We start from the raw sequence: 14,043 nt of genomic DNA, 5'->3' as shown, positions 1-14,043 counted from the left end.
TGTATGTGAATTTTTAAGACCGCGTAACTTTGAAGCCGAATATTTTAACGGAAATCTGGAAAACCACAGGCATATTAGTTCCCGGAACGTTTCTACAAAATTCCATTGAGTATGATTGGTTAGTATTCCAATGAGAGACGAACTACGTTTGTATGGAGCGAGTGACGGAGAGACCCCTCTATCAGAATCAGAGCTTGTGGCAATAGCTCAAACCACCCATGTTTAACAACTCCAACGAGTCGGAACGTTTTTGCTTATGAACCCCTACGTGGTATAAGGAAAGTCTGAATTTAGACATAAAAGAAAAGAGAGGAACAAACAAATGGATACTTTTACTGTCTTGAGACGGAATGGGAGATTGCGGAGCGCTTATCGCCCGAGCCATGTGGGGATGGACAAAAGATTGTATTGATTTTGCCGACTGCAACCCGTTCGGACGATTCGATTGCGATTTATCAGGAATATTTTTTTATCGATGCGAGGCGACCTGCAACGGCGATGGTATGTATCGTGCAGTGCCACTTTGTGAAGCCGGTTGGTTTACTTTATAGACGCTGGGATCCTTTAACAATGTAGACTTACTGACTGATGGAGATAAATCGTCAAAACAAACATTTTTTTTTTCTAATTAACTAGAAATTTTTGACCATTTTCTTACATTTTTGTGAACAAAAAGAAATTAATCAACTTTATCTTGTAATTTCTTTAATCAAAGGGAATGAAACGCGATGCTGCGAATTATAGACCAGACATTTCACATCGTGGCTAATTCTGTTGTACACAATCTCTAAACTAAACTATAATGATTAGTCTAAATATATTGCTATCCCTTTAATAAGTGTCCCTGCGGAAAGGGATACCACGAGATTTAGAGTTTAGACCTGTTTAATTTAAGTTTAGGGTTTGTGTACAACAAAATGAACGACATTATCATAGTCTTATTTATTAATAATATGTAATTGAAATTCTAAAACATTGCTTTCGTTTCAAAATACTTGAAAATAACCTAATCTATATTGACAAAGAAGAAATGACAAGTAACTCCTCACTTAACTATAACAGCGTATGAGATACAAAACAAAACTCATCAATATGCAACCCAAGTCTCGACAATCAGACAATCAACGATCCAGATTAAGCAAATCAAAGCGCGCGCGCACCTCGATTCCCCGAACGCGCATTGCACGTCTGCGCGCACGCACACCACGCGGCGATCGTTTCAAAACAATTCCGCGGGGTTGCCTCGCAACTATAACTGTATACGGAGTCGCCTCTCCAAACTGGGCGCTAACGAAAAAAGCTGAGCGAATCAAAAGGAGGCCCGAATGCGGCAAAAAAACGCGACCTGCAGACGTAGTAGTGGAATTCCGCCCCGCGCGTCGCGTCGCTACTACGCCGCGTAAACAAACTGGTAGCCAGGGCTGCCACAATACAACGATGATTTACTTACCTAAAAAAGTACACTTACAATTACATATTCTACATTTGCGAGAATAAAACACACACAAGGTTTAATTCGCTTTTATACGTATATCGATAAAAAATGTGCCCAACATTCACATATTACGCCATGTCAAAGTAATTTTATGGTGATAGTTAGCAAAAGAACAAAAATATTTATTAAATTAAACAACAATGTTAATTACAATCTGAGTAATTTTAAAACAACAGTGAACAGGCATCTTCTAGAGAAACGCGTCCTATATCTTAGGTCACATCATCACTTTCCATCAGGTGCGATTGTGGTCAAGGGTGTCCAGTAAAGCAGAGCGAATGAATGTATGTATTGCACCACAAAACACAAATGACAGGTTACAAAAAAGAAAATTACATATATAGGACTGCTACGCTGAAACACCTGTATTGAATAGATGTTTTTATCCATATATTAATTTATATAGACTTATACAAATCCCTGAGGCTTTTAGTACATCATGTAAGGTTATTTTTAAAAATTGATTTGAGTTGTCAAAAATAATATAAAATTATTAATTTATCTAATGCAGGTAGCTTGATAAAATCGATATTTGGCTCATTCGATGTCATACAATCTGTTACTAGGAGGCCGACAAGATTGAACTTGCATAAATACGGGTGTTTCGAAGGTTTTAATTGAGTCTCCTTCCGAGATTCGGAGCGATATCGCATATTTTCGGTATTTGGATTGTGAACTGAATAATTAGATGTTGTGATAGCAATCACGCTCTAATTAAATTATTTATTTTGGCATTAGTTTGTTTAGATTAAAACTCTCGGATAACCTCTACACATTGAACCTGATGTTTTTTGTGTTGGTTTGAGAGGACATTCCAATAATTCGATAAAAATATTTAAATAATACCTGCTTTTCTGAGTGACGCCAATAATTCAGAAGCGGGACGTGTCTCACGTTGTCTTAATTTTGCTTTGGTATCTTTTTGTAAACAACCCACATTTGATTAAAATTTTTATTGAGTTTGATTTGGTGATTAAAATTTTTAGTTTTTTTTTAAGAATTTAGTCTTTTGTGAAGTGGAAAGTAATTTGCAATAAGTGGTTCAGATTTTGTATACATCGAATGAGAAGTTAGTCGTTTGGATTTATTGTTGGCTTGATATTAAAACTGAGAGTTCGGCAGTTCAAGGGTAGGTTTTAATGATTTGACGAAGGGCAGGATAGCCCATGATTTGGATTTGACTTAGGGCAAGGAAGCCCGCGACTGACATGACAAGATTGATTAGAAACACGAGGACGTGTTAAATTCAGGACGGCCGAACTGTAAGGTTATTTTTAAAAATTGATTTGAGTTGTCAAAAATAATATAAAATTATTAATTTATCTAATGCAGGTAGCTTGATAAAATCGATATTTGGCTCATTCGATGTCATACAATCTGTTACTAGGAGGCCGACAAGATTGAACTTGCATAAATACGGGTGTTTCGAAGGTTTTAATTGAGTCTCCTTCCGAGATTCGGAGCGATATCGCATATTTTCGGTATTTGGATTGTGAACTGAATAATTAGATGTTGTGATAGCAATCACGCTCTAATTAAATTATTTATTTTGGCATTAGTTTGTTTAGATTAAAACTCTCGGATAACCTCTACACATTGAACCTGATGTTTTTTGTGTTGGTTTGAGAGGACATTCCAATAATTCGATAAAAATATTTAAATAATACCTGCTTTTCTGAGTGACGCCAATAATCATACACATACGTTCGTGACGTATGACGTACTAGCTAAAACCAGCAACTTCGTGGATCTAGATTTTAAAAAATCCCGAGCGATTTTCTGGGATAAAAAGTAGCCTATGGCACTTTACAGGTCTTTTTCAATATCCCTGCGAAAATAACGCCGATCCGTGGCTCCGCTGCGACGTGATTGAAGGATAAATACACTTTCACATTTATAATATTGGTAGTGTTCCCTAAAGATGCTCTAAATTCCCTACCACATTTTCCCCCTACCTTAACTATACTTTAGTTTTCCTTAGTTTGTCAAAGCGTAAGCGACGCGATTTGCACGGCGTTTTAAACTTTCTGGAGCTAGGATTTTCACTCGTATCATGATTTCATTGTCGTTCATGGTAACAAAGTCCTATGGCCTCTTACGCATTTCAGTGAGAACCTACTTTTACGAACCTACTTTTTTTTATATTTGCCTTTTAAGTAAAGTAAGGAAAACTAAGGAAGGGCATCGTGGACACCCCTGACAAAGTATGCAACATCGTCCGCCGTACGGTTTATAATCGTCGATTTGTGTCTTTATTCTCGTGTTTGGGATTGCAGATTTCGACTCCCAGTTTGGGCATTTCGGCAAAAGATATTTTCAGTGTTCTTGCTTGTGTCTTTAGTACATACGCACTTTTTATTTCATGGAGTTGCTACAACTTACAACCCAAAAATATATTGCGTTTCTGTTTAAGGTTCTTAAGTCAAACAGCTACAGGTTTTTATTACTTTTACTTTTATCTATTCTTAACATTTGCATGTCTGGCTAACGCCTTCAATTTCTTACGAATAGGTCATATGATAAATAAACATATAATTACAATAGTATCGTAACAAGTATACTGATTTTCTCAAGAGAATCTTTCTATTTCTATCTTAAAACGTTAAAGGTAAAATAACACAATCTACGTCGCTATGTTCTTATGTACAGGGTGCAAGTATGTAATATGATGATAGTAGCACACCAGAGAAAAAACTCAGAAAAAACTGTATTCTCAAAAAGTATTGGAATTAAAACATCTGACTTACACTAGAGGTCAACGAATGTTGCGTAGATAAGTGCCGCGGGGTAAATGCCACGTAGGCGGGGTACATTCCGAGTATTACACGTAAAATTTCAAGTATAAGAGAAATGGTTATTAGTATTTAGGTAGTATAATAATAACGCTAAGTAGTAGTAATAGTAACGCTAGGTAGTCTAATAACGCCACCCGGACTTTTACAACGAATCAATTGACACCTCATCCATCAAAATCGGCCCAGTAGTTTAGGCGCTACGGTGGAACACACAGAATCTGGATACATACATACATAGACTGCTAAAGTCATAACCCTTCCTTTTGGCTTTGCCGCAGTCGGGTAAAAATCATAATCTGAGCTATAACCTAGCCTGTATTAGCAGTAAACTCTGGCTCCCATTTGCCTCGAGATGAAGTTATAAAGACCTAACTTTACGACAGCCTCCTTCAAAGAACACACGCGTCAATCTCTTTATTTGTGTATATTTTATGACCATATTCAAATTATTATCTATATTAAACGTCATTACCCGACTACAGCAAAACCAAAAGGAAGGGTTATGATTTTAGTTTATCTATGTTTTTTATATTCATATATTATGTTACATCGTTCGAATGAATAAAGTTAGATCTCAGTTTATGTCGAATAAAGTTTGAGAATATTAAAAAAAAATGGTCAAGTGCCTGTCGGCATGTTCTTAGTTACAGTATGGGTACTGTAGCTAGGCTAGTTGCCAAAAACTTTGACGGCCATTGAATGAATGAATATAATTTTACTGCACAGCACAAAATTAATACAGAAAAAACACATACAAAGCAAACAAAAATATATATAGGCAGGTAGGTATGTACAATTTGGCGGCCTTACCGCTACCTAGCTCGCTCGGTCAAAAAACTTCTGTGGATATCTTTTTCTAAAACTACCACGAATTGCACTATTGAGTCTAGATTTCGTAGGAATAAGCCCTAATTCGCACGAGCGTTAAAAAAGCGTTGCGTTAAAACCCGGCGGTGCGCTGATCATACAAGGGCGCGTTAAAAAAGCGTTGACGCGTGAACAGATACTTGGGAATGCATTTGTTCTATTTCAAACGCTTTTTTAACGGACGTTAAAAAAGCTCTCGTGCGAATGAGGCCTTAAGGCTGGGTCAATCGAAGCGGTTTTTAAGCTAGCCACTTTATGAAAAAAAAATATGACTCTTTAATACATTAATTGCCTACTATAGTTATCTGAGCCGATAGTTGCAAATTTTATTATTGTTTCATTGATTGTTGGCATGTTTCAGGTCTCGAACATTATCGGAGGATAGGTAGCTAAATTTTATAGTATGATTTTATCAACATAATTCAGAAAATGTGGTGTTTTTGTTTTGACCTCGTAATTAAATTTTATATTTCACATCTTAATGGATGACTTTATTCATATTTTAACTCTGCTCTTATCTTTACTATGATCCTAGACGTATTTTTATTGCTATGACGCAAAAGAATATTATTTAGATATCCAGTAGTAGGTAACTACGTCAAGGAAGCTGTTATTTTCATTATCTCCTAATCTCCAAAACTTACCTATGAACATAAAAAATCCTTGTTTAGTTTATAATTTTTATTTTTTCGTTGTAACGTTTCTAAGTATAAAAAAAAATCCTCACTGTTTATGGTAATCTATCAGTTATCTTACAGTTTATATAGTATTTTGTCGTAAATGAAATATAAAAGTATATAGGCATAGTGGAAAATAGAAAGAGTTTAGTAAAGTCTAAGGGGAAAATGTGGAAAATGCACAAAATAAAAAACCCACGGGATTTAAAAATCTAACCAAAGAGTTAAGGTAGAACTCGAAACTTCATTCCTTGCACTATTTATTGCTATACAAGCATTTTTTCTACGTAAAGTAAAGAAATTCGAAATAGATAACCATAATGGACCTGCCAATAACAGTGACGTCAGCCCATTGAGGCTCTTAACTCTACAATTACGCCTAAGTAGGTGTAGACACCTATTTCCATTCATAATAGCCACAAAAGCACTCTTTCCCTGTCAATGGACTCACCTACATACTGACGTGGGAATATGAATGAAACGCATTGATCCTTACTTCTTAGTACAAAACTAAAATAAAGTGCTGAAAGTTACCTACGTTTATCTCACTTATCCGTACAACGACATTTTGGGCTAATTATAACAAGTTTACAAATCGGTCAGGATTTATCAAGACATGTTTTTGGCATCTACTCCACATCGTTTGTGTTGATATTTGTAATAAATTTTTTGTAAGGCGATTTCTGCGAATTTCGGTACCTAAATCAATGGATAGAAATAAGTTTAGTGAGAGATTAAGGAAAATAAAAATATTTTGAATGTAGGGAATATATAAAGCATAAAAATGATAAGTCATAAGCTGTGACCTAACTATAACAGACGGACTTCACTTCGGGCGAAATGAAACTTGATTCTTCGATTATTTTTTGTTGCTTAGGCTGTTTTCCGGTTAGGAAACTCTTTTAATTTATTTAACTATCCATTTATCATACTTTTAAACACAAACGCAAAATCAAATTCAAAGTAGATATATTTTACACCTATTGATGGTCAGAATTGTTAGATTTCTATAAATATGATATAGGCTTCAAACGCGCTAAGGTCTGAGAAGAGTCTTTATGAAATCTTTTCAACATTAGCAAGGCTTAGGTCCCGAAAAGTACTTAGTTTATATCAAGCCCAAATACAGTATCATCATTATCATTTTAAAGTCTCAAGCTATCGCCGCGCGGACCCATTCCTGAGTTTAGGTCATAGTCCCCACGTTAGGCAAGTGCGGATTGGCAGAATACAATACCATATACTTAGGTTCGACATATTTTAAAAGGTATGCAACCCTCCTTTCAGTAGGTACAACCCACTTCATTTTAAAAAGTATGTTATTAGGTACTTGCACTGAAAAATTTTCCCCGCTCCACTTTCCGACTAAAACAACAAGGTTAATCATCCCGTTAATGGAACGATATGTCGCGACAGTGTACAAATCATTTCGCATTATGCAAGAGATGATTTCATTTCATCTTGATTTCATCGTACGGGGAAGAATTTCCTTCACGTCCAAAGACATGCAAATTTATTATTGATAGACCGGACTAGAGATAGACCATTTCACAGATAACATGTAAAAAATCATGTGAAACGTCTTTTCATTATGTGCCATATGCTAGCTTATTTGGAGAAGCCTGTGAATATTCATGTAGTAAAATCTTGCAAAGTTGAAAATCTTGCAAAATTGAAAATCACATTTAATCCCGCACGGTAACTGACCGTGGCTTGAGATCGCGCGAGCGAGAACACTCACATCGCTGCGAAAGGGAAAAACATCTAGTTCAATTAAAGTGGCAAACAATCGTTTGCTACGTTTCACAAAAAGCGAATTTTCGCACTTATAATAATATACGTGCAAAAGTGATTCACGTAAGTGCGAAAATTCACAAAAAATTTATTGATGTTGATCATAATTCCTAGTTTTTACACAGCAAATGATTGTCATTTCGAAAATAGAAAAAACACTGTAATATCACTGTGAAGAAAAATAATAATTTCACCAAATGAAATTGAATTAAAAGTAGCAATCATGCCCATCACTAGACTGGACTCTATTTGCATCCACATACTTCACTCTTAGATTGGCTCTAGTTTTCTCGGGATATTAATGCAGTGGGCTCTCAAACCCTACCAATGGTATATTTACTATGAAATGGTTAGATCGCCTTACTGACATGAAAATGTTTGTATGAAGATTAATACCTACCTGATAGCGGCTCTACCTTTTAAATCTCTCTGCCGCGTCTCACGAATTTCGGGGAGCCAATTAACTCACGCGCGTTGTCATCAGTTGGTCGTCACTCCATTATAAATAGCTAACCACATCCTGAACGGAAACTAAATTGGATCGCACAGGTAATCTGGATGCCGGCCAAGATGCTGGATGATCTCGTGAGATTAAGGACTGGGCGGATTATCAATGAGAGCGCTGGTTTGGTCCATTTCCATTTGGGAGATTATTAATGTAACTAGTTGCTCAGGAGCTTTTCGATCTTGTCCCTTTCACCTTTTACTACCAAACCCCAGAACGTCAGGCGAGTTTCCTTTCCTATGTCGTCGAAATTCCATCTACACGCACGAAACATTTTGTGTCATCATTGCTTATACGCATGGCTAAGATTTGGAATACTCTTTCGTGATCTGTTTCCTACCAATTACAATCCGGGTATCTGTAAAACAAGAGTGAATTTAAGTATCTTTTAGATAAACGTGTCCCATCTTAGGCCACATCATCATTTTCCATCAGGTGTGATTGTGGTCAAGCGTGTTCCTATAGTGAATTAAAACACCTATCTGGTTCAGTGGTGACCGCTGTAGGAATGTATGAAAATCATTACCATCATCATCATCAACTCATCGCCAGCCACTACTCAGCCCTATCCCAGAAAAACAAAGTTATCTTACAGGATTTATACAGCTAACTTAAATCCACGCGGACATAGCCACGGGAAAATCAAGTTATATGTCATCATCGTCAACCCATGTAATCAACTCAATAGGCACAGGTCGGGTCTCCTTTCAGAATGAGAAGGGTTTTGGTCATAGTCCCATATACCTACATAGGACACACTTCACCTACCTTTGAGAAAATTGTGGAAAACTCTCATATATGCAGATTTTCTCACGATGTGTTTCTTCGCCGCTAAACCAAGTGACATTAATTAATTGCTTAAAATGCACAAAGCTTTGAAAAGTTATACTCAGTTAATTACCCGAGATCGAACCTCCGCCTTCCCGAAAAGAAGGCTGGGCCCAACCACTGGGCTATCACCGCTCCTTGTAAGTAAAGTAAGGAAAATTAAAATCTATGATTAGGATGAATTGCGATTCTCGCATTAATTCCATCCAAGTTCCGTAATGCAGTTTATATTTTCAGTGGAACGAAACGATTGTCTGTGACGATCCTCGCTAATTACTAACTTCAATTTCTGAGGCAATGACCTGTGGGAAATGTCATTCCTGTCTATGACTGTGAATGAGTAAGCTGTGACGTGCTGGAGTCTTGAAATAGCTTGATTTATAGAAGCTTACGTAGTACCTAGTTAAACTGGGTGGATCCACATCATTTGGTTATACAGATTTGAAAGTTGCCTGTCTGTCGGTAATTCTACAGGATATATTTTGGAGAGTGTGCCTAAGAATTTTCGACCCTGGTTCCTCCTTCACCTTTCTACTATCGTACCACAAATAATGATTCAGGGTCTGTACCCGTACGAGTGTTCGTACGGGTACAGACCCTGTATTAAAAAAAGAAAAAAAATGTTGACCTGGTTCTTTAGGCTGCATCATCACTTGCTAGCAGGTCTGATTGCAGCTAAACGCTCGTCTATAAATTTATAACAAGACTCTAATAATCTCAGAGGCATTGGCTCAGAGTTTCAGAATGTGGTCGCGCTCACTATGGGAGGCCTATATTCAACGGTGGACGTCCGTAGGCTAATATGAATACATGTGCTTATGGTACTCACCCAGATTATTTGAAAAGGGTTTGTACCTTAAGGACAAATTAATTAAATATTTGAAGAATACTTATTGAAGTTGATTCGAGCCTTTCTGCAGTGCAAAAATCAAAAACTTTCGGAAAGCATTTAATAGAGTTGACGCATTAGGGTAGATATTCTAGCAAAAGTAAAACGCTTTCTCCCAAATTTTTCCCGCGACACGGAAATTTCTTAATTTATCGTCCGAGGATTTTCAGAGTCCATCTTTGCATCCATCATAGCCAATGTTTTGAAACCAAACACCACAATATCTCCTCCCAGAGAAATGAGATGGCTCCACCTTTTTTAAATCGTTTCACAAGAGACATGATTTAAGACTATCGGGCTGAAGTGAGACTACCAAATATATCGTAAATTAATTGCTAACATTTTTCACCTTTACAGTTGAAACTGAGCCAATATTTTTTGTCGCCCTGCATGGTGTGTCCAATGACTCCTGTTTAGATAATACGTGTTATTTCTGCTCTTACATATGCTACTCGTCAGACGAAATAATAAGGCCATTGGCCTAATGACAGGGACTTATTTTTAGTTCGGGACTTTTGAAGGCGACTCGATCTTAAGTGCTCGCGAGGTGAGAAAGTGGAAATCTTCTCGTACTACGCTCGTGAATTGTGATAGTAACAGAAAAATATTCTGGTTTTTCGTGTCGTTTTGGCAAACGAAGGTAAACAAGAGTGCAGGGCTTTGCGACTGTGACAAATGGGTTTTTTATTCGAGAATATGTTTGTGTTTTCATGAAATCCCAAAAACTAGATCGCATTAGTCATTGCACAACGTTGGTATGTAAATATTTGAAGGTATATTTCAGATTCAGACCATTTTCAGGGAACAATAAATGTTTTCTGATACCTATTGTTCTTGAATGTTTTTCCATGAAGGAAGAAATTTTTATTTCTGAAATAAACTGGCTCTTGTAATAGATTACGATTCTTTACTGTGTTAGTATTCTATGCTTTACTATTCGGGTTCACTCGTTTGAGAAAGCAAAATTATCACCAAAAAAAAAAAAATTAGGTATAACTACCTAACACATACCGTGAAATAAAATTAGAGTACTTTGACCTTGAACTTGCGCAGTGGATGATTTACCGATCTATTTATTTGCTGGTAGAAGCAGTAGGTACGTCTGAGGCGTTTGTGTAACCGCGCATTTCATCACTCCGCGTTTAACTTCAAAAGAGTATCAGCCCAAGCAATATACAGCTTCATTTCATGAAATCGTCGAGAGATTTTCAAACTGTACATGACTAATTTCTTATAATTTCCTATAGAATTCCAATAATTAGAAACAAAAAGATTTATATTCAAATAAACCTTTACAACTGCTTCTGAATCTTTTATAGAAGCAGCTGCGTTACTTTGAAGAAGTCCATGATATACAAAGAACCAAAAGCTTGATTTGATATAATCCGCTAAGCCTTCAATGTTTTAGCGAATTATAGCAAATTAAGCTTTTGGTTCCTTGCTTTCGAATAGTCAAGTGAATCTACCAGTTCGGAATGCCTTTCCGTCCTTGTGGAAGCAGCAAGAAACTCGGCGGTTGCTCAATGTATGATTTTTTCCAGGTAGTCCAGCACGGATCGAGCCAATGCAGTCCGTGCGAGCGACGCGCGGCGGCAAGGTGAAGCTCGAGTGTCGAGCGAGCGCCAGGCCTCCGCCCCGGATAGCCTGGTACAAGGACGGCCGGCCCGTCGCTGACATTGCTTTAAGGAGATTCCGAGTGCAGAACTATAGGTAAGACTAGCTGATACCCGCGACTTCGTACGCGAGAAAAAGTATCGTTTATTTTGTACAGTCAATTTGTACTTTATACAGTATATTTGTACAGTAATTTTCTGTGCATGGGTTTAGGTTTTAAAATCTCATGGGAACTCTTTGATATTCTGGAATGAAAAATAGCTTATGTCACTCTCCAGTCACCAGGTCTTTAACTCACCCATACAAAAAATCACGTCCGTTGCTCCTTGAGAATAAAATTATTAGTTGATAGGCATAGTTCTTCATGGGTTTCAATTTTTTTGCACGGGACCCTAATTTTTTTTCTGAGATAAAAGTAGCTCGAGTTACTCCCTACAACATCAGGTATCTGTTAGTTAGTGACGTCTAAATTGGATGCGTAACCAAGCGGACAAGTGAGGAGCTCATTTTGTTGGTAGCGTGACTGGTTGCGCCACCACTGATGTCCTAGTGAGATTTGCCTTTAGAATAGGTATAGTACGCGACAACTTGAGATGGCAATCGGGGTATGAGGCGGGGGACGCCTTGTCGCACGTCACCCGCAGCGGGCGAGGGCGGGGGGTGTGCGGGGCATTGCCATGTCAACCTATATCACGCACTATACGTACAGCGCTTGTTTGCTCTGACACTTTTATAGGTATTCAGAACACATAAAGCTTCTTCATCAAATTACCCCAAAACACAATGAATCAGGCCTCTTCGGCTTACAAAATAATCTAGCTCACACAATTCGAAGAAAAAATCACTCGTAGTTCGTACACAGTGTCATAATATTATTTCTACTGTAATGACCTAATTCATTTGTCTATAATAAACTGGCGATCTTGATCCAGAACTAGATTGAGTAGATGTGTAATGCAAGGGTTCTCAATGTTGTGATTTGTGGGTTTCTTTCAATCCTAGGTAGCCAAGTTTTTGTCTTTATTTATTTAGGGACTCTTATAATATCTAAGTACATGAAATCGAAGCTAGAAATTGTGAGTTTCTTTCAATCCTAGGTAGGTAAGTCCAAGTTGAATTTTATTATAAAACACGAACATTATTAATTTTTTGAAATTTATAATAATAATTATTATCGCTTAGGATGATCCTAATGATACGCCATACATCCAAATCTGTTCAGGCGGTTAGAACTTAGAAGTTATGGTGGAATAAAGACATTCCCATCATATTGTGTCTGAAAACATTCCTACTCCTTTCTTGGTAATAAAATAAACTAGATCGTCGGAATTGGTTCTTTTTTCTTGCAAGAAATTGTCTAAATTTCGAAAAAGTGGTAATCTGTTGAAACAAGGTAACAAGGAGTATGGTGATTATGGGAGACATTTCAATTGCAGCTCCTTTAATTAAGCGACCGTCTGTCGTGAAATATGAGGTCTAGCGTCGTCGTCCTGAAGCAGCACTGAGCTAAAGCCATTACCTTGCATTAACCAGTCTCTGTTGTTAAATAACATAGATGAGGGAAACTGATCTGCTTTGGGAACCCTTGGCAATATAATAGGTATGGGTACAATTACAGAGACCTACACGCAATGAAACAACGCTCATATGGTGCTTACATTAGGAATGTGCAACAGTCAATTACTGCAAACAGATTACATTGCATTAATAGCGAGCACAGACTGTCGTTGACCTAAGGTGATACAGATCTTTGACACAAAATGATCTTAGAGCCCCCACACACATTCCAACACAGGTCGGCAGGTTTTTTCTACAGTCGGCGCATCTAAGTGTCGACTAAATTATTTTATAATTTTATTAGGTACTTCGTAGGAGATACTAGGTACACAAAATATGAATGTAAAATGGACCTCTATACAGTAAAAAAACTAGTTGATGCCCGAAACTTCATCTGCGTGAATTTAGGTTTAAAAAAATCTCGTTAGAACTTTTTGATTTTCCAGGATAAAAAGTAGCCTATGTCACTCACACACACAGGTCTTTATATAATATGTAAAAAAAATCACGTCAATTCGTTGCTCCGTTGCGTTATTGAAGGGCAAACCAACGCACAAACACACTGTCGCATTTATAATATGGGTAGCCGTGTGAGCGCCATTGTAACGTGTAGGAAGGTATTTCTGGGCACATTTGAGGATTGAGCAAGTCATGCATTGATAAATACTAATTAATTAATTAATCTACGTGATATTGGCGTATATGTTATATAATATTGGCGAAATAAATTTAATGTGCTGTGATGTGAGGGTGTATAAAATCACGAATCAAACGCACAAAGAGAGTCTAAGTCAGTGATGAAGACAAGGCAAGTGGCAAACATGTTGGCACATTTGTAAAGGCTCTAATGTTAAAGAGGGGGCGATTGTTGCAAGACCTAATTGTGGAAGATAATTAAATGAATGATACGAACAGCAATTTCACGGGTCGTTTGCCGGTGAACTAGATGTTCCTATAGTACCACCTACCTACAACTTCATGAGTTCACTTCACTAAGGGTTGTCAGACTTTCATCCTTACCA

General features: G+C 37.3%; 1 protein-coding gene across 2 annotated transcripts in view; it reads left to right on the top strand.

The window, feature by feature from the left end:
* The window catches only part of LOC123866736 (pro-neuregulin-2, membrane-bound isoform), a 93,000-nt gene that overhangs the window by 70,117 nt on the left and 8,840 nt on the right, over window positions 1–14,043 (top strand). For both annotated transcript variants that reach the window (XM_045908416.1, XM_045908415.1), the window contains exon 2: window positions 11,392–11,560. In XM_045908416.1, the coding sequence (XP_045764372.1) occupies window positions 11,392–11,560 (169 nt within the window). The remainder of the gene's footprint in view (window positions 1–11,391; window positions 11,561–14,043) is intronic.

This window comes from Maniola jurtina, chromosome 7 (assembly GCF_905333055.1).
Source record: "Maniola jurtina chromosome 7, ilManJurt1.1, whole genome shotgun sequence".
Classification (NCBI taxonomy): domain Eukaryota; kingdom Metazoa; phylum Arthropoda; class Insecta; order Lepidoptera; family Nymphalidae; genus Maniola; species Maniola jurtina.
The sequence above is the reverse complement of the archived record's forward strand: the minus strand, read 5'-3'. Positions and strand labels throughout refer to the sequence as shown.